The sequence below is a fragment of the Galeopterus variegatus genome, unplaced genomic scaffold (assembly GCF_000696425.1).
Source record: "Galeopterus variegatus unplaced genomic scaffold, G_variegatus-3.0.2 Scaffold840, whole genome shotgun sequence".
Classification (NCBI taxonomy): Eukaryota; Metazoa; Chordata; class Mammalia; order Dermoptera; family Cynocephalidae; genus Galeopterus; species Galeopterus variegatus.
The window spans coordinates 183,611-205,353 of record NW_007726951.1 but is presented as its reverse complement, the minus strand read 5'-3'; the positions used below and the strand labels follow the sequence as shown (position 1 = coordinate 205,353).

General features: G+C 40.2%; 2 protein-coding genes across 3 annotated transcripts in view; one reads left to right on the top strand and one right to left on the bottom strand.

The window, feature by feature from the left end:
• Window positions 1-2,833: 2,833 nt before the first annotated feature.
• On the bottom strand, window positions 2,834-14,279 carry TRMT6 (tRNA methyltransferase 6 homolog (S. cerevisiae)). 2 transcript variants are annotated; one of them, XM_008572822.1, is made up of 11 exons: window positions 13,980-14,279; window positions 10,605-10,732; window positions 8,901-9,010; window positions 8,149-8,240; window positions 7,934-8,017; window positions 7,554-7,678; window positions 6,418-6,776; window positions 5,929-6,014; window positions 5,219-5,321; window positions 5,030-5,116; window positions 2,834-3,698 (listed from the first exon to the last, which is right to left on the bottom strand). In XM_008572822.1, the coding sequence occupies exons 1-11, from the start codon at window positions 14,105-14,107 to the stop codon at window positions 3,507-3,509; spliced, it is 1,494 nt and encodes a 497-aa protein (XP_008571044.1). In that variant the 5' UTR covers window positions 14,108-14,279; the 3' UTR covers window positions 2,834-3,506. The 2 variants fall into 2 exon arrangements, with proteins under 2 accessions (XP_008571044.1, XP_008571045.1); XM_008572823.1 differs by lacking the exons at window positions 8,901-9,010; window positions 10,605-10,732 and having other exon boundaries at window positions 13,980-14,011.
• Window positions 14,280-14,624: 345 nt separating this feature from the next.
• MCM8 (minichromosome maintenance complex component 8) overlaps window positions 14,625-21,743 on the top strand; it is a 46,391-nt gene continuing 39,272 nt past the window's right edge. The window contains exons 1-6 of the mRNA XM_008572821.1: window positions 14,625-14,739; window positions 15,733-15,882; window positions 16,155-16,238; window positions 18,071-18,153; window positions 18,583-18,732; window positions 20,915-21,018. Coding sequence (XP_008571043.1) covers window positions 15,735-15,882; window positions 16,155-16,238; window positions 18,071-18,153; window positions 18,583-18,732; window positions 20,915-21,018 — 569 coding nt within the window. The 5' untranslated portion in view covers window positions 14,625-14,739; window positions 15,733-15,734. The remainder of the gene's footprint in view (window positions 14,740-15,732; window positions 15,883-16,154; window positions 16,239-18,070; window positions 18,154-18,582; window positions 18,733-20,914; window positions 21,019-21,743) is intronic.

Sequence of the window (21,743 nt, the reverse complement as noted above, 5' to 3'; positions counted from 1 at the left end):
CACGTACGGTCCGGTTCCCGCTCGCTAAAAACCTTGTCTTTAGAGCCTGATATCAAGCCCAAGCTCCTTATAAAATTTTGCAGACAAGATTGGCCTCAATACCAATTAGATAATCAAAACAGATGGCCACCGGAAGGCACACTAAACCCTGATATTCTTCGAGATTTATTCAACCTCTGCCAGCGCCAGAGAAAATGGAAGGAGATTCCCTACGTTGAGGCTTTCCGCCTACTTGCCCCAAATCCCTCTGTCTCACCTGTTCTCCCTCCCAGGTTCTCCTTGCTTCCAAACCCCCTCCATCCTCGCCGCCTCCATTATCCCCTACTTCTTCTTCTTCTTTTTTTTATAAAAATATGACCGGTAAGGGGATCTTAACCCTTGACTTGGTGTTGTCAGCACCACGCTCACCCCAGTGAGCAAACCAGCCATCCCTATATGGGATCCGAACACGTCGCCTTGGTGTTATCAGCACCACACTCTACCGAGTGAGCCACAGGCCGGCCCTTTTTTTTTTAAGGAAACATTTATTGCTCTTTTTTTTTTTTTTGTCCTTTTTGAGACCGGCCGCACCGCGCTCAGCCAGTGAGCGCTGTGAGCGCACCGGTCATCCCTATATAGGATCCGAACCCGCAGTGGGAGCGCTGCTGTGCTCCCAGCGCTGGACTCTCCCGAGTGCGCCACAGGCTGGGCCCAAGAGTCCGCCACAGGCTGGACCCAATTTATCCCCTACTTCTGAAGGTTTTGACCCTGCGGACGAACCTCCTCCGTACAGACCTCCTCCTCCTGTAGTTCCGTTCCCCTAACCCCTGCAGCGGCTCACTCTGCCGCCATCTTCTGTTCCACCTAACCCTTCCCCTCTCCCTCCTTCCCCCTCCCCCTCTGCCTCTTTCAGCCCCTCCGTAACTCGTTCCCGCGGGAGTGCTGCTGCGCTCCCAGCGCCGCACTCTCCCGAGTGCGCCACAGGCTTGGCCCTTAGGACATACCCTTTAGGCCAGATTTTTAGGACATGTATATTGCTCTTGCAATATTTACAATTAACGCTCTAAAATGAAATGCAAACACCTAAATTTTTTTCAAAATATTGTACGTATTCAGAAAAGACTATTTTTGGCTTTTCCATATACAATCAATAGATGAATGATTGCCTAATGATTTCCTTCATACAACTTTAGGTACCTCTAAGCTAAACACACCCTTTAATGGGCACTACAGTAGCTAAGTACCCTAGTCTAATGTGGATATAGGATAGGTATTACAAAATGATTTTTGTCTTTCACTTTTTGATTGCCAGTCATTAACGTGCTATTCCATGTAACTCTCCTGGTGGCTGGATGCTCAGAACCATAAAATTATCTATTCATTTGCACCAAAGGTGAATGTCCACTTTACAGACAAGACAGAAACACCCTGTATTTAGCTGCACCTGTGATGTGGTGCACACAGTAGTGGTTCTCAAGGCCAGTTCCCAGGCCAGCAGCAACAGCATCACCTGGAAACTTGCTAGAAATGCAAATTCCCTGCCCCACCTCAGATCTACTGAATACAAATCTTTGGGGTTGAGGGTCCAACAATCTGTCTTTAACCAGCCCTCCAGGAGATTCTAAGTTTTCAAACACTAAGTCCACACACAAAGTTTGTAAATCACTGAATCAAACTATTTGTACTCAAAGATGAAATAAATTATATGGATGAGAAAAAAAACCACATATTTTGCTGCTGGTGCTGGGGGCATGAGTTCACAGGTTTACCTCTAGGGGTAGGTACATGGGCACACAGGGTCTTGGTAGCTCAGAACCCAGACCCCTTCCTGAGGGAACTGATGCGAAGGGTTTAGGGAATGGAATAAGACTTGGAAACTGGTTGAGTAGCAGGTAGGAGATGGTTCTAATGACAGTGACCAGTGGAGACCAGCCACTACAGGATCTAGTCTATGCAGTTCTGTGTTTTCCTTAACCAAATGTGAGTGGCTCTGCATGGGTGACAACAGTTTGTAACATATTCAGTGAGGTGCCAATCCAGGTATGTTTTCTACCATAGACCATGTGTCACAGACTCGCTGAAAGCCAGTCAATGCAGCATCATTGACTGCATCATTAATGTTAGTCAGACCAATCATAGTAAGAAACACTTTTATTCTTTAAAAGCAATTGTTTTGAAAAAAAAAATCAAAATTGTACTTGTTGGTAATCACACTGGCCATTATCAGAATATAACATGCTGTTAGAAAAAAGAAATTTCTGAGATGCTCCTCGCTGGATGATACGCATCTATTCTATGAGGACATAAACAATACATGTGATGAGTGTGTTATAGTGAGCAAGAGACACAGGCTCTCAAAAGGACAAGAGGTGTGGCCTACTTGAAACTCTGCTGCAGCAGATGATCAAACCATTTGATTGCACTTTTTCAGAGCTTAGAAAGGCCAACTACCTCATCATGCCAGAGCTCTTGAGACCAGCATTAATAATCACCAAAAAAGGCACTTTAATATACATTTGACAAAAAGTGACACTAATGCCATAAGAATTGGTCTATGTCCTGCACAAAACTTTGCCGTAGTTCAGATAGTATATTGTGTGTGTGTGCATATATTCATATAAATAGTACATTCTGTCTCTATGTGTATGTGTGTGAATATATATAAATATATATGTGTGTGTGGGTATACCAATATCTACACATATATGAGGACACTTTAAAAGTTCATGGGAAGATCCATATTACCTTTTAATTCTATTTTTCCACAAACTTTTTGAAGTACTCTCATATGTATGTGTGTGCATGTGTATGTCTATAAGTTGCTGAAGAGGGAAAAAAACCATGTTTCCTTTAATTAAATATTTCACAAAAATTCTAGTCACTTTATTTGGAACAAAGAATGAGAGGACTGGCAAATTAATGCAAAAAAGTACCCCACTAAACCTTTCTATGCACAAAAAAAAACCACACTAAAATAAATACTCAGAACTTTCCCAGGTTGTCAACTACTAAAATAATAAAACCTGGCATTTAAAAAACTTATTCCACTACAGGGAACAGGGTGGACATTTTTGGTACTGTAAATCTCACACACTCACGTGTCTATATTGCTTAGGTTGACGAGAATGGAATGAACAGAGGAAATTTCTTCCACAAAATCCTTCCTTTCTGTACCACCAAGTTTCAGCTATTCCACTTAGCTTAAAATATAAACAAAGTCTTGTATAAATACACTTTAGGACGTTGGAATTCTCAAGATATTTGCACAAAGAAGTACTTAGAGGATTTGTGCTAAATAAACAAAATTGGTCATACGACTCTACTGCACATCCCAGAGTTGCAGTTTTGACAGACCAAATCCATCTGAGTCAGAAGTGGACAAGAGGTTTTACTCTTCTTTCCCAGGAACAAGTGTACAGACACTTTCTTATTCTCAGGATATGAAAAAACAATTAGTAATGGCATTTAACATTTAATTACTAACTGTATAATGCCTGAGAACAAAAACCAAAGCAATTCTTGCAGGGTTAAGAGTCAGACTCTGGGCATTTCCGTTTTTTAGCTGCTGGCTCCTCTGTTGTGTGTGATTCTAAAGTGCTCGCATTGGACTTGAGGCTGGTGTCTGCTTTAAGGTTATCCATGGCAACGGTGAAGCCTGAGAGAAGGTATCCCCCACCTCCACTCATCAGCAGTTTGGGATGACTTCTATCTGGCAAAACCTAATCAAGACAGAAAAACGGGCATTTATGTTTTCCCAAGACAGTAAAGTGCATGCTAATGACACACATACCAAAAGTCAGAATTTAAATGACACAGATTCTCCTGAACACTTAAATGAACCAATTTCTAAGGAGCTCATTCCTTCACATGACAGTACAAAGTGCAGAAACTTGTTTAAGTGATTTTCTTTTGAAAAATAAAACTGTTTCTCTCAAACCTGAAGCAAATTTCTGGTGGAGAATGGGTAAAAGGTTTGTGTTATACTCTGGGCCTGCATGTAGCTTTCTTCCTCTTGGCTCCAGCAAGCTTCAGGCCAACAATGGCACTTGGGTCTATGGAAAAGTAGCTCCTGGATGTAAACTCAGAACCTCCCTTCTCTGCTACCCTGTTAACTCTGATGAGAATTCTCTCTCATTACCTTAGCTAAACAAGATGACCTTCATGAAGGGCAGGGTTACTCAAAGCTCAACAGCATCCCTACTAAGTATGATAAGATGCCAAGCAGCTGGACAGGGCCTGAGGCAGCATGGAGATGCTGCCCTCAGATCTCCCTTCCCAGGGAAACTGGCTGTGAGGCATTTAGGCAGCAGAAAGCTTCCAGCGGCCCCTCCTTTGGAATCTGCTGCAGCATTCACACTGCAGGCCATGAGGGGGTCCTCCTGAGCATGGGTAAGGACTAGACCATTTCTGCCCAACCCAGGACTCCTTTAACGGGCAATCTTTTCTCCTGGGCTTCCCAGTGGCCTGGCTGAAACTTTCTCAGAGCAGCACTACAGGATCTTCCTTCCCTGTCCTCCTTCCTCCATCCCCTCCTTTCACAGAAATCAATTCATACCACCTAATCCTGCTCCCTCTCCCCTTATCTTTCGAAGGCATTTCCTCCAATAAACCTCTTGCACTTTGACTTCCATCTTGGTGTATGTCTTCCAGAAGACCTAAACTGACACAGAGCCCCTTTTTTTGCAGAAAAGTTGCTGCAAAGATGTTCTAGCAGAGAGGAAAGGACCATTTTCTTGCCCACCTGGAGATGTTGCTATTATCAGTGACACTTCCCACAGTAATATTGAGGCCTTGGAGCAATATGAACCCCAAGTGTTTGCATTTTAAATGCCTCTGGGCTAGACTTACAGAACAATACACCCTGGCATGAAAAGAGAAAAAAACGGGTCAGGAAAAGTCAGGGGCACTTTTTCTGAGTTAGTTATAGGCATGAGATATTTTCATCTCTAGACAGAAACAGGGTTATCGCTATTTAACAACTTCCAGTACTAGGGCAAGGAGACAGCAACTGAGCAGAGCAACTCCCAGGGTTGGCTGTAAGAACACATACCTGGTAATTTCGGAGCCAGGTTTCAGACAGCCTGAGGTTGATGACCCCTCCTCTCTCCCGCAGTTTTGTGTAGCATTCCAACAGAGGCTGAGGGCAAAAACAGAGTTCTGTTAAGAATTGCTTCCTGGGATGCAGTCTCAGAATCAACATTCAGATACCAGAATTCCTGTCCATTCTGTTCCAGCGTACCTCTTTATACTGACAGTAGACCACGAACGGCCTTGAAGGGGCCACAAAGTCCAGCAAAGACAGCAGCAGTGAAGTGGGATGAAAACGACTAGCTACAATTAAACTGCAAGGAAAATGTTACACAAATTATTTCTCTAGTGCCCCAGAGTGAAGCATAGGCTTTAAAATGCATTCAAAACCGTCATGTATTTATTTGCATGACACACAAAAAATAGATTTAAATGCAACATTCTAGAAATTCAATAGAATAAAATTATGAGCTATTTCTTTCTAGGAAACACAAACTGTGTTATAAGCTCTTGTGGTGCTTGGCAACTTTAAGTAGCATTTAATGACATTTTTTTTTTTTAAATAGTCAATACATATCCCACATTGTATATGCTGGTTTTGCAGATATCTGAATTTACCTTTCCTTGTCAGAGGGTTTCATTAGCTTTTGCCATTAGCCAGCATTGCAGCCATTTGAATGCCACATGACCTCCAACTAGTGGAACTACACAGCCCTATCTGATGCACTGTTATTGGAGAAGAACTCTGAACCAGTAAAATCAACTTCCCACCTCAGCCAGACCCAGGCTCCTTTCTTAAAAAACCCAAGGCAAAATCCTCAGCTCATTTCCCACTAGAATCAAAGCAGACAAACAGAAAGAGAATGCTGAAGCAGAGCCCACAAGCACCAAGAAGTCTCTTGCATTCTTTCATCAACGCACCCATCTGCGTTTCTTTCACTCAGCAGAGCAGCAGCCTCTAAATGTCTTTTCCTCTGCTCTTCTTGTTTCCTTTGTTTTTCCTGAATCTTCAAGAAGAAAAATAAGAAACCAACGTACTGAGGTCATTCAGTCAGGTTTATGAAAACAATCTGGTCTGTCAAAACATTTCAACAATATTTATCAACTCGGACTGCAGCAACAGAAGTAGATTGTTTATAAGGAAGTTGAAAACACACAAAAAAGCCTATATATTATAAAACCGTCATTAAGCTACCTACGCAATGCTTTCTGTATCCTAAAGCTCCATTCCAAAGACTACATCACACGCTTGTGCGCACGTACGCATGCACTCTTTCTCCAACTGTTTTGATATTTATCATCTCGGGAGCTCATGCTCCAAAGCCAAACCAAATCTCATTACTTAAATGAAGTTAACTGAGGCCCTGAGGAGAATATTATGAGGGTAGTGGGGACTCTTGACATTCTTACATGATCTTTTTTGCTTTCTCTTTCTTTAAGCTCCTTATGTTCTAGATTGTGAGAAGCAATCTCCATTGTTCCCTGTTCTTCTGGGGGACTACTCTCTGAGGCTTCGGCCATGCTGTCTTCATTCTCTTGTTCTGATGTCTGTTTTTCCTCAAGAGCACCATTACTTTCGTCGACTGAAGCACTGTCTTTTGGCTCTGAAGATAACATCTCAGCAGAAAATGTTCCATTTAGGAGACTGTCCACTTTGTTGAGGGGGAATTCATAAAGACCACTGAGGAAAGATTTGGGAAATCCAAAACATGCTGTTGCTGCCCGAACAGGTCCACCTCCAGGGTACAGTTGAATAATGGAGCCAAAACCTGAATGGATAAAAGAAACAAACATCTACATGATGGAGGCGACTCTAGACTGTGCAAGCCCTCAGAGTCCTCCACAGTAATAAGACTGAAGGTTTCTCTCCTTTACTCTGTTCAGAGACTGAAAAATGAAGTGGCTCCTCTGGGGGTCTGTTTGTAGTCTACGATTATTGCCAGTGGAATATAATTCCAAAAGTGTCCAAGACACACAGTTAGTCTTAAAGAAACTTATCCACACTCGACCCTACAATAAGCCCAGTGATTATGTAAATTCAGATGTCATGTGATTGATAATCGACTCTCTGTTTCCCCCTACTCCAGTCCTCAAATAGTGAAGTTATGAGTTCTTATCTTCTATGGGGTCAGAGAAAAAAACAGGCAAATCAAGCTGTGCTATATTCTTCCAAGAGAGAATACATTCCTAGTTTTCTTCCCACTCAATCTCCTCAAATGAGGCCAATAAAATGAGTACTACCTATCCAAGAGCTTACTGAATCACAGTTCTGGAAGTCCTAACCAGCCCTGGGGTCCAGAATCACTCCAACTGACCTTGGAACTGGCAAGAAAAATCATCAACAGGGAGATTAAAAAACCCAACACAGCCTGGGCTGAGGGATGTGGACTGTGCAGGAAGGTCCTGGGACAGGAGCTGTGCAGATTTGCCCAAGGTATTTCATTAGTCTCCAAGTAATTCAATCTGACTTTCCATGACTTTGAATTTTTGGACCACTCTACTCACATCAGGGTAAGGTTTTCCTAGACTTGAAAATGTTGTCTTACCTCCCATCCGTTCCATCATTGCACCCAGCACCAAGCCTGCACATGTTTCCATCACAATCATTTTATTGCCAGCACGGATATTTCCCAATGTCAACATCTGGGCTAGTGTATCGTATCTCATATGGCTAAGGAAATAAGAATGATTCATTCATTTTTAGCTAAGTAGGGCCTGATATTTTAATCATCATTTTTCAAGTTTTGTTTGTTTTATAAAAATTATGTTGGTAAGATTGATTGCTTTGGAGGTGACAGTAAAAGGACTTACAATTTATGAGGTAGGAGGACACTTTATGCAGGTGAGCAAGTTTTTCATTTTACTTAAAATCATGACTTGCTTAAAGATATATTTTCCCCCAATTATGAAAGGAAACAAAGCGTACTTAATTTTTCCAGGTTCTCTTGCATAATACATAATTGAAAGAATACGGGTGGATGGCTTCACAACAGTAATGATGGCTTCATATCTGCAAGAAGAAAAAAACCGAACACTGATTTGAAAAATGATTTAAAATATTTTATTTTTAATAATATACATATTTTACAAATATATAAAAAGATTTTATATTTTCAACCTTTTCAAACATAAACTACTTACTTCTTTTTCTTCTTTTTTATATATTTATCTTGAGCAAATTCTGTCTTGTCTCGGAATGTTGTACTATTTTCAATTAACTGCTGAACTATTTCCTATAAGAAAAGGAGCAAGCAGACTTTCTGAAACTTTACTTTCACAGAACAAATAACTTTGAAGGTTTCTTACCCCAGAAGGTATCCAAAGGTCTGACTGCACAGTCCCTTTTTCACAGAAGTCCAAATAGGTAAATTTTGTATTTCTATACTATAGGATTTGTAATAAAATACAAGTACTTTTGGCTGGCTGGTTAGTTCAGTTGGTTAGGGTGTGGTTATGATAATAACACCAGAGTCCAGGGGTCGATCCCTGTACCGGCCAGCCGTCAAAACAAAACCTCCCAAAATACAACTATTTATAACTCCATTTAAACCAAGGCAAAAGAACAGAGATATACAATAAAGGGAGAGGAGAGGTAAAGGAGACTGTCATTCCTGCATACATTAGCTGAAAACATTATTGAAAATAAGCAAAGTTAAATCCTGATATGTATTGTTACTAAGTTTTCTACCACTAACAATATTACTGATGTCATTCACTTATATTCCTGTCTATAAGAAATGAAATCTTTGATATACTGAATTGCAAGTACATTTCAACTTATTTCTTACAAAAGCATAACATTATTTTTCCATTTTACCTTAAAGTCTGCTTTGAAAATCAAACAATTTCTGAAATACCAGACAAACAAAACCAAAAAATCCTTTGAATATTACCTCTCCTTTAATGCCCTTGTCCTTCAAAGCTTTTATGTCATCTTGAGTAAGTTTTTGAGATTTTCCATCATCAACTATATTTCGATTATCAGTGCCTGCTTCTTTAGTCTCTAAAGAAAGAAATTGCTCTATGACATTTACGATTTGAAATTATTTTATAATCTTTCTTTTTCTGAGTTCATATCCATACCCAGCCAATCAGCCACCCAAGTTTGGCCTTCCTTTACCACTGTGCCTGTCACAGTCCACTATCCTTTCTGGCCACTACTACCCCAAGCCTCTAACTCATCTTCCTTTCCCACTCTTACCTTTATATCTACCTGGATGCTAGAGTGTTCTTTTTAAATGCAAATTGGCTCCACCAGCTCATGCTTAAAACCATACAGTGGCTTCCCACAGCAATGAGAACACATTCCAAAGATGGCCTACAAGGTTGTATATGACCTGGCCCCTGCCTATTTTTTCTAGCCTCATGTCTTGACCCCTCAGCTTCGCACACATTGCCCTTCTTTCTGTTCCTTGAACACACCAAGCAAGGTCCCACAGCAGGATTTTGGTATTTGCTGCTCCCTCTGCCCACGAGGCACTTATAATGGATTTCTTAGTGGCTGGATCGTTCTATTACTCAGGACTCAGCTCATAATCTCAGCCAAGGCTCACTTCACCTGATTAGGCTCCAGTACACGCTCCCACTTTATTATTTTTATAACACACATCATCGTCATCAGAAATCATGCTGTTTGCTTGTCTACTTGATTAGTTTTGGTGTTCCCCATTGGTAGGTACATTTTATAAGATAGTCTATCTTATGAACTGCTATAATTGTAGTGTCTAACCATTCCTGGCACATAATTGGTGCTTAATAAAAATATGAATATTAATTTAAAAGTATGTATCTAGGGCTGGTTGGTTAGCTCCGTTGGTTAGAGCATAGCCTTGTAACACCAAGGTCATGGGTTCAGATCCCCTTACCAGCCAGACACTAAAAAAGAAAAAAAGAAATTCCTCCATTACCAAAGTATGTATCTAATTAACTGGTTTGGGCCCGAACTGTAACAGTATTTTAATTGCTTAGTTTTAGTAATTATTTAAATATTTTTAGCAATAAAATATTCAGTATATTTATTTTAATAAATATTTAAGTATTTACTTTTAATTAATAAGTAAAATTATGAGGCCCATAAAACAGGCAAGGCACTGTTAAGATCTTCCTATGAGTCATATCGCTGAACACTCACTACAACCTAGGGATTATATATGTTTATAGGCCCATTTTAAAGAAGATATAAGAATCAGAAAAATCTAATCACTTGCTCAAGTTATAAGGCAAGTGTTAAAGCTGGCTTTTAATCCTATTCAAAACCAGACCTCTACACTATACCGTAACTACCTTGCAGCTGTTACTTAGCTTCTGGGCACTGAAAGGGTTCTAAACATGCTCCTGCAATGAAGCAGCAGGGACTCAAAGGATTACATGCCTGGACCAAGGTCAGCGAGCCAGTTAATGGTGGGCTGGAGCCAGAATCCAGGTTATCTCATTGCCAAAGTAGTACTTGCTTCATTTCACCAAGCTACAGTTCTTAGACAAGGGTTTAGATTTCTTTTGGGACAGCCTGCGTTAGCACTTTGGAATTAGTTGGAGGTTGACATGTTTCTAACTAGGCAGTTGGAGAGCATCTATTTCATACATCCAAAGTAGGGCACCTGAAGCAGGCTCTTCCTTCTTCTTCTTGGGCTGAAGACTTCCTCCACTGGTCACTTCAAATGTGGTTCCATAACTATGGCCAATGACATTATCCATGTAGAACCACTGCTTTTCAAAAGTTACTTTTCTGGGGGAAACAAAGGAATCAATTAACTGAATTTCTTTTGCATTCAGTATAGAAAAGACAAGTTCATCCTAGTTCATTTTAAAAATGGTCTCCACTATGGATCAGCCACATTATCTCTGAACACAAACTGACAAATGAACTACAGAGAACTAGGTTGGGACAGAGACATAAAATTAATAAAGAAGCCACAAAAACATTGAATTGTGGAAACAAGCAAATTGTGGAAAAAAGCAAGGACAGGAGACATTCCTCTTCTGGGGCTCTGGTCTGACCCTACTTTGCACTGTTTGCCAGATGTCCATGCTCACAGGCTCTACAGATCTTCTGATCAGCATACAGGGTTGCCAAGACTGCAAAGCCACTGGTGACATTGCATCTTACACCAGAAAATATGAAAACTGAACAATCATTGAGATGACAAGGATTTAACAAATTCCCCAGTCTTGGTCTTACTGATCATTTTATTTGAAAATTATCTAATAAAAGCAAATTATATTTACAAATAAACGTTGGCAATCTACACATTTGGAAATGGAGCCTAACACTGACAACACTCTACTGAGGACCAAGCAACTTGTTTTCCTATTACCCAGATTTTTATCTTATTGCAATTTAAAAGGGAAATCCCACAAAAACAAAATCTGTTCCTTTCAAAAGAAGAAAACTAACATATGCTAAGTGCCAACTAGAGGATAGGCAGTGTGTGCCAGGTATGTTTCATACTTTTTGATATAATTCTCACAGTAATCATGGAAAGTAATCTTTCCAGAAAAGTATTTTGAGGCCCAGGGAGAAGGATCTTGTTGAAGATTCATAGTTACAAGGTGCTGAGCTAGTATTCAAATCCAGGTCTGTCTGACACTAAAGCCTGTTTTTTTCTACTATCCCACACAGTCTACATCAGCGAAGACCAAAGGACCTTAAGACGCCCCTCCTAGCTTCAGGACAAGACCCACATCCACAGGACTCTGAATCCTGGGGGAAAGAAATGTACTAGTTAATTGTTTGTGCCCCACCCCAGTCCTTCTCTTCCTTTCTCTGTGCCCCTGGAGGCTGATCATGACGAAATGCATTGCTGCAATGCATTGCCCAGGCTCCCTCGTCAAAGGCCTCCCACCATTGCTAGTCCCTAGGTGCACCACCTTTCTTTACTGGTTCCCTAAACCCTGCCACACTTTTGTGTGTGTATGTGTCACATCTTCATTAAATGTCACTTGAACCATCTGAGTGAAATTCTGAAACCTAAGAGAGCCACAAAAAGCCAATTTTTATTATTTGCTGGTCCCCAGTTACTAAATACATAATAGAACATATTAGACACTCAAAATATGTGCTGATAAACCCCCTCAGAAGCTGAAACTCAGCTCTTCCCAGATATGCATTTCCCACGTAATCCTTCAAGCATCTTGGTGCTAATGAAACACTGGATCTGAGCTGGGTTGGGTTTACCGCTCTGCCAGCCTATGTGATGTGCAAAAGTGGGGAGGGGTGTCACTCAAACTGATTGGTCTGACAGGAGGTCACTGCCCCAGTCAAGAAGGTGGGGCCCAGTTAGAGAGATGTGGAGACCACGTCTCCACTGGGAAGGAGTATGATTTGCAGAGACTCCTTGTCACAGAGCCTGGACTGCTTCTGCCCAAGCAGATAAATGCAGCCCCGAGGTAAGGGTGATGGGGGGAATCTGGCCTGGGATTCAGCTGAGCTCAGAGTGTCACTTTAAAAATAAAATGGAAATTGCCACTCTGGCTTTTGCCGAGAAGAGGGGCTGATGAAAAGTATTTCCAAATAAATATCAAACAGTAAGTATGACAAAGAAAAGAAAGAAAAAAGTTTCACCCAGATGGTCATTACACAGATGTATAAAGTGGAACTCATTCACTGAACTATGTACTTATAATCTAAGCAGTTTTGCTGCACTGTTATACTTCAAAAGTTTAAATAATTAGTACTGGCAACCTCCAAAAATTATGTACCTGAAAGCAGGCACAGAATATTTAATTAAAAATTCTGAAAAGAAAAATAGACTGGTTTCAAGAACACAAAAGTTCAGTAGTGATGAGGGATAGTTATGAAATTTCTTTAATTTCAACCACCAAAATGAAATATTTTATCAATGAAGAATTTTAAAATGCTTAAAAGCTGCTGCAGATATTACATTTCTGGACTAAAAGAAATACATTTCCCGCAATATTTTTTGTTGCTTGATTATTTTCTAGTGATAACCTGCTTTACTTGAAATACCAGTCAACAGTTTGATTCAAACAGGAGTAAAATAATTCATCTGAAGATGGTCTGCAGAAAGCTGTTCTCCTGACACTTCATTCAAAGTCTTTCTTTGTTAATAAAAGTAATACAACCCAGACCAAAAGAAAACGTGGTTGTACTTCTCAGATAAATTAACCCAATCATCCCAACGAACTTTCACCACTAATAAGCTATTAGGATGATTTAACAACCTCACCACCCCCACCAGAAAGTTATCAAAATCCCACTTCTCTACTACTAAAAGAGTGTTACCAGTCAGCAGGCAGAAACTAAACTTTAAGTTCTGAGATCTTGAGCAAACAGCTCTTGAGCAATTCAACTTTCCAGGACCTTGAATCACTTGACGCAAAGGGAGGGAACCCCAAAGTTGTCTCCTTTCCTTATTCCGTGTAGATAGGTATTCCCGTTTGGGTAGAGAGAAGAGGCCGGAAAGCCAGACTAGGTCGGAGAGGTTTCATTTTTTGAGATCGACCCTGGCTGAGGAATTAGGGAGGAAGGAGGATCTATGGGAAAAAGGGGTGGTGGTGGCCGAGAAGAGACTCTGTGAGGCAAGGATGAGATCTCAGAGTTAAGGAGGTCTGTGAGAAGATAGAGAAGATCCCAACGACCTAGAGAAAGAATCCCAGGACGGGGTTCGGAGGGATGGAGGGAGGTCTCCGGGCATCCGAAGACCAAGAACGGAATTCTGGGGAAGGGATTCTGTGGAAAGACTAGAAGAGATGGTTAAGGTAGACGGCCAGATATGAAATCATGGACGGGGGTTCTGTGGGAAGACAGGAGGGATAGGGGAGATCCCGAGAACTGAGGATGGAATCTTGGTGGAAAAGCCTTCTGTGACAGGAAGAGAGAGGAGGCAACGACGGCGGAGGATGGGGACCTAGAGAGCAAAGAATGGGACTGGAGGGAGGAGTTTGTAGGAAGATCGGGAGAGGGTATGTAGGTGGGGTGGGGGAGGACCCCTAAGATCAGCAACCTGACTCACTTTCTCCGCTGAACTTGCACTGCTTTGAAGACATCTTCCCGTTTCAGCACCACGAAGTCGCCATCGCGGATGAGGTGGTCCCCAGCATGCGATAACTGTGGGCTCGGCTGCTCCCCTGAGCCCTCCATGACGCTCACCCGGTCTCCGTGCTCCACGGCGTCCCTCTATCACCCCGCGTCCCGTCTCTCTTCCTCGGCTATCGCCGCCGCCAGCCTCACCTCCTACAACCCAGGGGGCAACCTAAAGCCCTCGGGCCGGCACCGCCCCCACGTGCTGCTCGCCGCTTCCGCTTTCCGGCCCGCACCTCGGCACTACTTCCGGGAGCCTCACGGCTTCCGTCTGGCCCAACTCCTTGACTGGCTGCACTCCGTCTCGCCCCTCCCATCTCGCCCTTCCCCGAACGGAAGTTGCGTCACAGAAGCGCCAAAAAAGAACTGAGAGGAAGACTGGACTTGAGCTTGAGGTGAAGTTGCGCGCTCTGCGCTACAGACACGTTCCCAAGCGGTGGAAAAACTGAGGTTCCCGAGCCGCTACGACAGATGGGATCCAGCCCCGCGTTGGGACGTCTGGAGAACTGCGGCTGAAGAGAACCGCAGGACCTGACGGGGTCGCCGGAGGAGCTCGGATCTCGGAGTCTCCTTAGTCCGGTTGTCCTCCCCGCGCTGGGAAGGAGGAACAATCGGGCGGGACGGATCAGCGCGTACCCCAGAGCCGGCCCAGTTGTGAGCTGGGAGAGCTTAGGAACCTCTTTCCCACGGAAGTAAGAACTTAGCCTGAGGAGACGTAAATAAATTAGGGTATTTAACGAAGCGCAGCTGGCCGACGGGTGACTCTTCTACTCATTCTCCAGTCCTACCTCCTACGTTTGTGTTGGAATTGTTGCTAATTATTCCCACTATATTACATTGTTTGAAAAGGGTATATGACACGGAGCGTTGTCGACCGAGCGCTTCAGCTTGGGAGTCTGAACACGGAGTTTTGATCTCTGTACTGTCAGCAACTTTGATCTTGATCAGTTTGCTTAATTTCTCTGAGCTTTAGTTTCTTAATTTGTAATGTCTGGTTGATTATAAAAGTCCTGTCATACCCTAAAATCGTGAGCTTTTTAGTTATTGTTTATTAACTCGATCCCTTTAAATAAAGATTCAGATAGGCTCTCGTAATGAATTGCACTACAGTGTACAGATATGTTCTTTTTTTTTTTTTTTGTATCTTTAGGATATGAACTATTTTTTAAGTAAGCTTTACTTTTTTAGAATAGTTTTAGATTTAGAAAATTGCACAGAAAGTGGATATGATACTGCAGGATTGACTGTGTGTAAGGAGTAATAATGATGTATCCCCTAGGGTTTCATAGGTCAGGATTATGTTCAGCCAGTACTGACGTATAACAAATCTCAAACACTGCAAACAAGTTATCTAAGAGTTAATTCCCTGTCTTTTATTCATTTCTGTCTGGGGGCTCCTTGAAAACAGGTACAGTAGTACCTTTTCTTTTTTTTTTTTTAATCCCATGAGCATCTAGTATACTTAATTAAGCACCTATGACATACCTTTAAAAGTGATGGGGATTAGAAAAGTAATTGCAGAATGTTTGGGTCTTGTACCATAGTGTGCAACTTTGCAAGTCTGTTTGCTAGTCTCAAACCTAGAGTAAATTAATTTTCCTTTTTGACTACATAAATACATTTTTAGGAGCACTATTTCCCCTACAGTTTTGATGAAGACTTTTCTAATCTCTACCTTTTAGAAGACATGAATGGAGAGTACCGAGGCAGAGGATTTGGACGAGGAAGATTTCAAAGTTGGAAAAGAGGAAGAGGTGGTGGGAAGTTCTCAGGAAAATGGACAGAAAGAGAACACAGACCCGGCATGAGTAAAACCACAGGAAAACATACTTCTGGTAGGAAGGCCAATGATTATTCAATTTTTTTTTCCTTAATGAAGTAAGTAATTCATGCCTTTCATACAAGGCAGATTAACTCAAACTTCAGACTGTCTTTTACTTGATATTACTCCTTAGCAAGTATTTGAACGTTAATATCCCAAATTCTTACCACAGCCTCTAATTTACTCTGTTAATGTCTTGTCAGGTTCTCATTTTTAGAAAGAGAAGCAAATTGGAAAAAAAATGTTTGCTCAGTTTCTGCTAACCTAGTATTTTATTTTTCTCAGAACAAACTCAACAGACCTTGTTACTCCAGTCAACATTGGATCAGTTCATACCATATAAAGGCTGGAAGCTTTATTTCTCTGAAGGTAGAGTGAAAAGTACAAAAAGTACCATAAATTATATTTCCTTAACTTGTTTTTGGATGCTACATCTCACATTACTGTAATTCATTTGGCTTACTGATAATACCCCCTTAATCTTACTTTATCTAAACAATTAAATCATGTTTATGTTTCAAGAGCATTATTTTTAGGTTTTGTATCAGTCAGAAAAACAGAAAGCACACTAGGTATTTCAAAAAGGGGATTTAATACAGGGAATTGGATATACAGATGGAAGACTGAAAGGGCAGAAAGGGGACATTAAGGTAATCCACCAGAAAGTAGTAACTTCAGGAAATAGCAACTGTCCCCATGGCTGAGGGAAGAAAAGAAGTTTTGAAGTTATCAGAACCTAAGAATTCAGAGAGTAGGGGTACAGCATAGCTGTTGTTTTGACCTCTGAGGGACACCCTACAAAGCTGTGCTTGGGTCTCCGAAGAGTACCTTACAGAGCTGTTCTCAGACCACTGAGGTGAATGAAGGTGGTTGCTGCTGGTAATTGAAGGGGCATGACTGACTCAGTGGGTGCTCGAAGCTGGAAGCTAGAACTGTAGCTCTCTGCAGCTGCAGAGGTGCTGAAAAGAATTCAAAACAAGAATAAATTCCTTTTTCACTTTCTACCGTCTTCTAAACTCTAAAGTGCTTCCAATTGGCAGAACCTAAAGGGAGTCTGGGAAATGTAGGGTGCAGCTCTCAATCATAGCAAAATAGAGCAGAGAATAGAATGATGGGCTTGGAACCAAGAGACAATAACCAACACATGTTTGCACAGAAATACAGTTCAGGAATCTCCCTTTCATAATCAAGAGTGCCAGCTAACATACATCTCTGTATAGGTGTGGGAACTGTCTTTTCTGTGTTCATATAGTATCTATATGTTTGTTATGTCTCCTATGAGATATGGGTTTTATATATTTATATATAAAAAACAAACAAACAAAATATATATATATATATCTGTGGTTTTTTTCCCCATTAGACTATACTGCTTGAGGTCAAGGAATCTGCCCTCATACCAGGCACTCAGTATTCATTTTGTGAATGAATAAAGTACTTTACAAATGCTTTTTGTATTGAGAGCCTGCTGTTTTCTATTGAATAGACAGATGTGTTTCATAAGTCATCTTTGGTTGCTGTAGGATGCAGTAGCAACCAACACTTGCGCTGTTCCCCTAGCAAGTTAGCTCAGAGCACTGTAAGTGATATTTGGACTGGTCCTAAAGATGTAGTTCATGAGGCACCTTAGGCTTGACCAGCTATACTTCCAGACTGCTTTATTGTATTGTTTATCTGTGGGAGACCAATTTGAAAATATTATAGAACTTTAGCATATAAAAAATAGCTTTACAGTTTTGGGGATAGTAAAGTTGATCTGTCTCCTCTCAGGAAAGAATTTGACAAGAGGCAGTTTGGACTAAAAGCATTTACTTTGCAGAGACTGTGATTGTCTTCAGCTCTGTTTCAGTATAAGAATTTAATTCGTATGTCTGGCTTTGTCTTTATTATAATTTTTGATTTAAGCTTATTATGTAAGCTGTTTGAAATAATTTGTCCTATTAGGTGTCAAAGATTCAATACAAAGTTTTCCAGGTTTTGGGGCTTTTAGAGAGACACTTCCCATCTGCATTTCAGATTTTGCAGACCTAAACTTGTTTTAGAATCTTCAGTATACATTTTACATGTGTTCTTATCTAAATATAATCAGAATACAAAACAATAGGAAAAAGTCGTCTGCCATGTATATAGTGTTTCTTTTTTCTCATGAAAAATATGTAAATGTACAAATATTAGTGCTAATGCCATATTTGTTGGATTAGTTTACAGTGATAACTCTCCTCTTATTGAGAAGATTCAAGCATTCGAAAAATTTTTCACGAGGCGTATTGATTTATATGATAAGGTAAGATTCCTCTACAACAGCTGCTGGTCCATTTTTATGTGTCATCTTATTGACAATGTATTTGAGGTGCTAGGGATTGTGATCATAGGCACTGGAACCAGACTGCCTTGGTTCAGATCCCAACTCTGCCATTTACCTGCAGTGTGGACTTTGGTGAATTACTAAATTTCTCTGTACTTCAGTATTCTCATCTATCAGTTAGAGGTAATAGCATGAGTCCTTACCTCAAAGGGTTGTTAAGAGGCATAAATAAATTAATGTACTTAAAATATTAGAACCATGCTTGGCACAAAGCTTATAGTTCTATATTACTTACCATTGTCACCTTATAATCATACAGATTCTCAAAGTGTAAATTGAATGCTTAGTTACGGTAATTGACTCCAAAAAAAAACCCAATTATTGTTTTCATACTTTTATATTTTACAGGATGAAATAGAAAGAAAGGGAAGTATTTTAGTGGATTTTAAAGAACTGACAAAAGATGATGAAGTAACTAACTTGATACCAGATATAGCAAATGAACTAAGAGATGGGCCTGAGAAAACCTTGGCTTGCATGGGTCTGGCAATACATCAGGTAAATATTTTGTGCTAACTTTTGTCAGAATTTTAAGGAAGATTTCACAATGGTGGTACTTTCTCCAAAAGATATTTAGCTTTTACCAAAAGTTGTTGGCTAGAACTGAAAGATTGCAGTTCTGTCCTAAAATATACCATTCCATTCCATATACAATAGCTTACCTAAATATAACATTTACTTCTAACTTATTTTAATTAGTTTAATCTCATTAAAGATTGTGCAGAAACTAAACCATGTTTTGAAGGAGCTGTACAATCTCAAAATAAGACAAGGCAGTTTGGTGTTATCAGTTATGAACTTGGAGCAAAAAGACCAACCTCAGACCTAGATTCTGTGGCAGGAGGAAAATCACTTAATCTTCCTGAGCATCCCATGTATAAAATGGAAATAGTAATATGTACTGTATCTCTATTCTTGAGTTTTCTCAGGGTTAGATAATACAACATGTATGAAAGCATTTTTAGGCTAGCAAATAGATAGGTGCTTCAAGGTAAAGAGTAGCAGACCTTAGGACAGGCACAGTTAAAATGCTGGGTGTATTCAGAGGTAAAGATAAGATGCTCAGCTGTTGGGGAAGAATGGGGAAAGCCCAAAGGAAGATGTTGCATAGGTGGTGGGGTTTGTGATAGGTCTTAAAGGGGTAGCTAGACTTTGGACATAGAGCAAGTGAGGTAAGGATATCCAAGTACAAGGAACAGTTCATCACAAAGATGTGTACATTGCTAGGACCCCTGAACTGGGAACCTGGACTGTTGTCTTCAGACTCATCTGGCTCATTTCCCCACATTCAAGTCATCACATCCTTTTGTTTCTCTTTATAAAATTTCTGCTAAATCCACCTCCTTTCCATCCTTCCTTCTTCTGTCTTAGGCTATGTCTTCATTATCATTCCTAAACTGTTGCTACACTTTGTAAAAACGATCTGTCCTTGGAAACTGGTGACTCTTTTTGTACTAAATGCAGTCTAGATCCTTTATATGTCACTGAAGTTCTCTCCACTACTCTCCTTCATTCACTGTAATCCAACTAGACTGAGCTCTCTCTAGTATTCTCTAAATAGTCCTACCTCTTGTATGTGCTGTCCATTCAACATAGAATTCCCTTCACCTCATATATCCAAATTCTTTGAGCCTAGCTCAGTTGTCTCTCCATAAAACCTTTCTCATAATCTCTTTGCATGATATTTTTTGGTATATATCTTTATGGTCCTTGTAACAATTATAGCTGTATATATGCATCTTATTTTGCCTCTTAGATTGTCAGCATACTGCTTTGTACACAAGTAGGCTTTAAATATTTTATTTAATGTCAAATGCCAAGGGATCAGGTATTGGGTATCTTAAAGGTCATCTTTATTTTCTCTATCTTAATTACTAAGTGAATATAGAGAAGTAGAAAAATATTTTTTTTCTAGAACTCAGGAGGTAGAAGTAGCTTTGGGGGCTACTATGAGAACTTTTATTACTAGGTTTAGTTAGGACAGAAAGTAGCAGACAGGGATGCTGTAGTCTTCTAGTCCAGGGACAACAAGCTCTCATGTGAAACATAATCCACTATTAAATAAGTAGTTGTATTAGTCCCTTTTCTGTCACTTATAACTGAATACCTGAAACTTGGTAACTTATAAAGAAATGAAATTTATTTCTTACAGTTTTAGAGGCTGGGAAGCCCACAGTCCAGGGGGTGCATCTGGTGAAGGCCTTCTTCTCGGTGGAAACTCACTACGGGGTCCATGGAGATACGGGCAATTACACAACGAAGATGGCGAGAGCTCTTTAACATGCTCACTAGCTCTCCTTGTAAACCCATGAGTGCCACTGCTGTGACAACCCACTAAACCATTAACTCATTACTCCCAAATGGATTAATTTACTCACAGTTCAATCACCTCTTAAAGGCCCCCCCATCTTTCAACACTGCCATAATCTGATTTCCCATCCTCTTAACACTGTTACGGTGGGGATCAAGCTTCAGTGAGTTTTGGGGGTACATTCAATCCACAGCAGGTGTCATAATTAAATATCAGATTTTTAAAAGGCTGTTAGAGTTCTGTTTATATTTTGTTTTGTTCTGAACTGTTTATAAACTTCACATTCTCTATAAAAGAGTTCTGCTTAAAGAGGTTATTTTATTTTATTTTATTTTTTTCAACTTTGGAGTAATTGTCTGTCCTGTTTAGGTATTAACTAAGGACCTTGAAAGGCATGCAGCTGAATTACAAGCCCAAGAAGGATTGTCTAGTGATGGAGAAACAATGGTAAATGTGCCCCACATTCATGCAAGGTGAGGGATTTGCTGGTATTAAAGAATTATTTAGAATAAGAGACTAAAGACTCTTTAAGAATGAGAACCTCATTTTTTAAAAAGCAAGGAAATGAGTAAAAAATGTATGAGTTCTTTGCTATCTCATTGATCATCATATCAAAGTGAACCCAGTGAAAATTATTTAAAGACAGAAATGAACATATTCTGCCCAAATAAGTTAATTTCTCAACCTGCATGTTTTTGTAAACGTTGATTTTGGTCTTGAAGACCATGCTGTCTAAATTTAATAATCTGTGTAATACACTAAGTTGTGTATATTTTGTTAAATTATTAGGTTTCTTTTTTTTTTTTTCTTTCTTTTTCTTTTTATTTTTATTTTTTTTTAATTTTTATTTTGTCAATATACAATGTATATGATTATTATGGCCCATCACCGACACCTCCCGCCCTCCTCCCTCTCTCCCCTCCCCCCCAAGAATGTCCTTTCCGTTTGTTTGTTGTAACAACTACAAAAAAAATATAGTTGTTATATCTTCTTCCCCACCCCACCCCCCCCGGGTTTTTTTTTGTGTGTGTGTGTGTTTGTGGGTAAATTAATTTTTTTATTTTTTTTTTAATTTTTATTTTGTCAATATACAATGTATATGATTATTATGGCCCATCACCGACACCTCCCGCCCTCCTCCCTCTCTCCCCTCCCCCCCAAGAATGTCCTTTCCGTTTGTTTGTTGTAACAACTACAA

Excerpts from the sequence above, each read along its gene's own strand:
- TRMT6 (XM_008572822.1), bottom strand. The coding sequence starts at position 14,107 with ATGGAGGGCTCAGGGGAGCAGCCGAGCCCACAGTTATCGCATGCTGGG. Across the intron at positions 9,011-10,604 it reads GAAGGAAGAGCCTGCTTCAG|AGACTAAAGAAGCAGGCACT; the intron begins GTGCCCTACTTT and ends TTCTTTCTTTAG. Across the intron at positions 8,241-8,900 it reads ACAAGGGCATTAAAGGAGAG|GAAATAGTTCAGCAGTTAAT; the intron begins GTAATATTCAAA and ends CTTTTCTTATAG.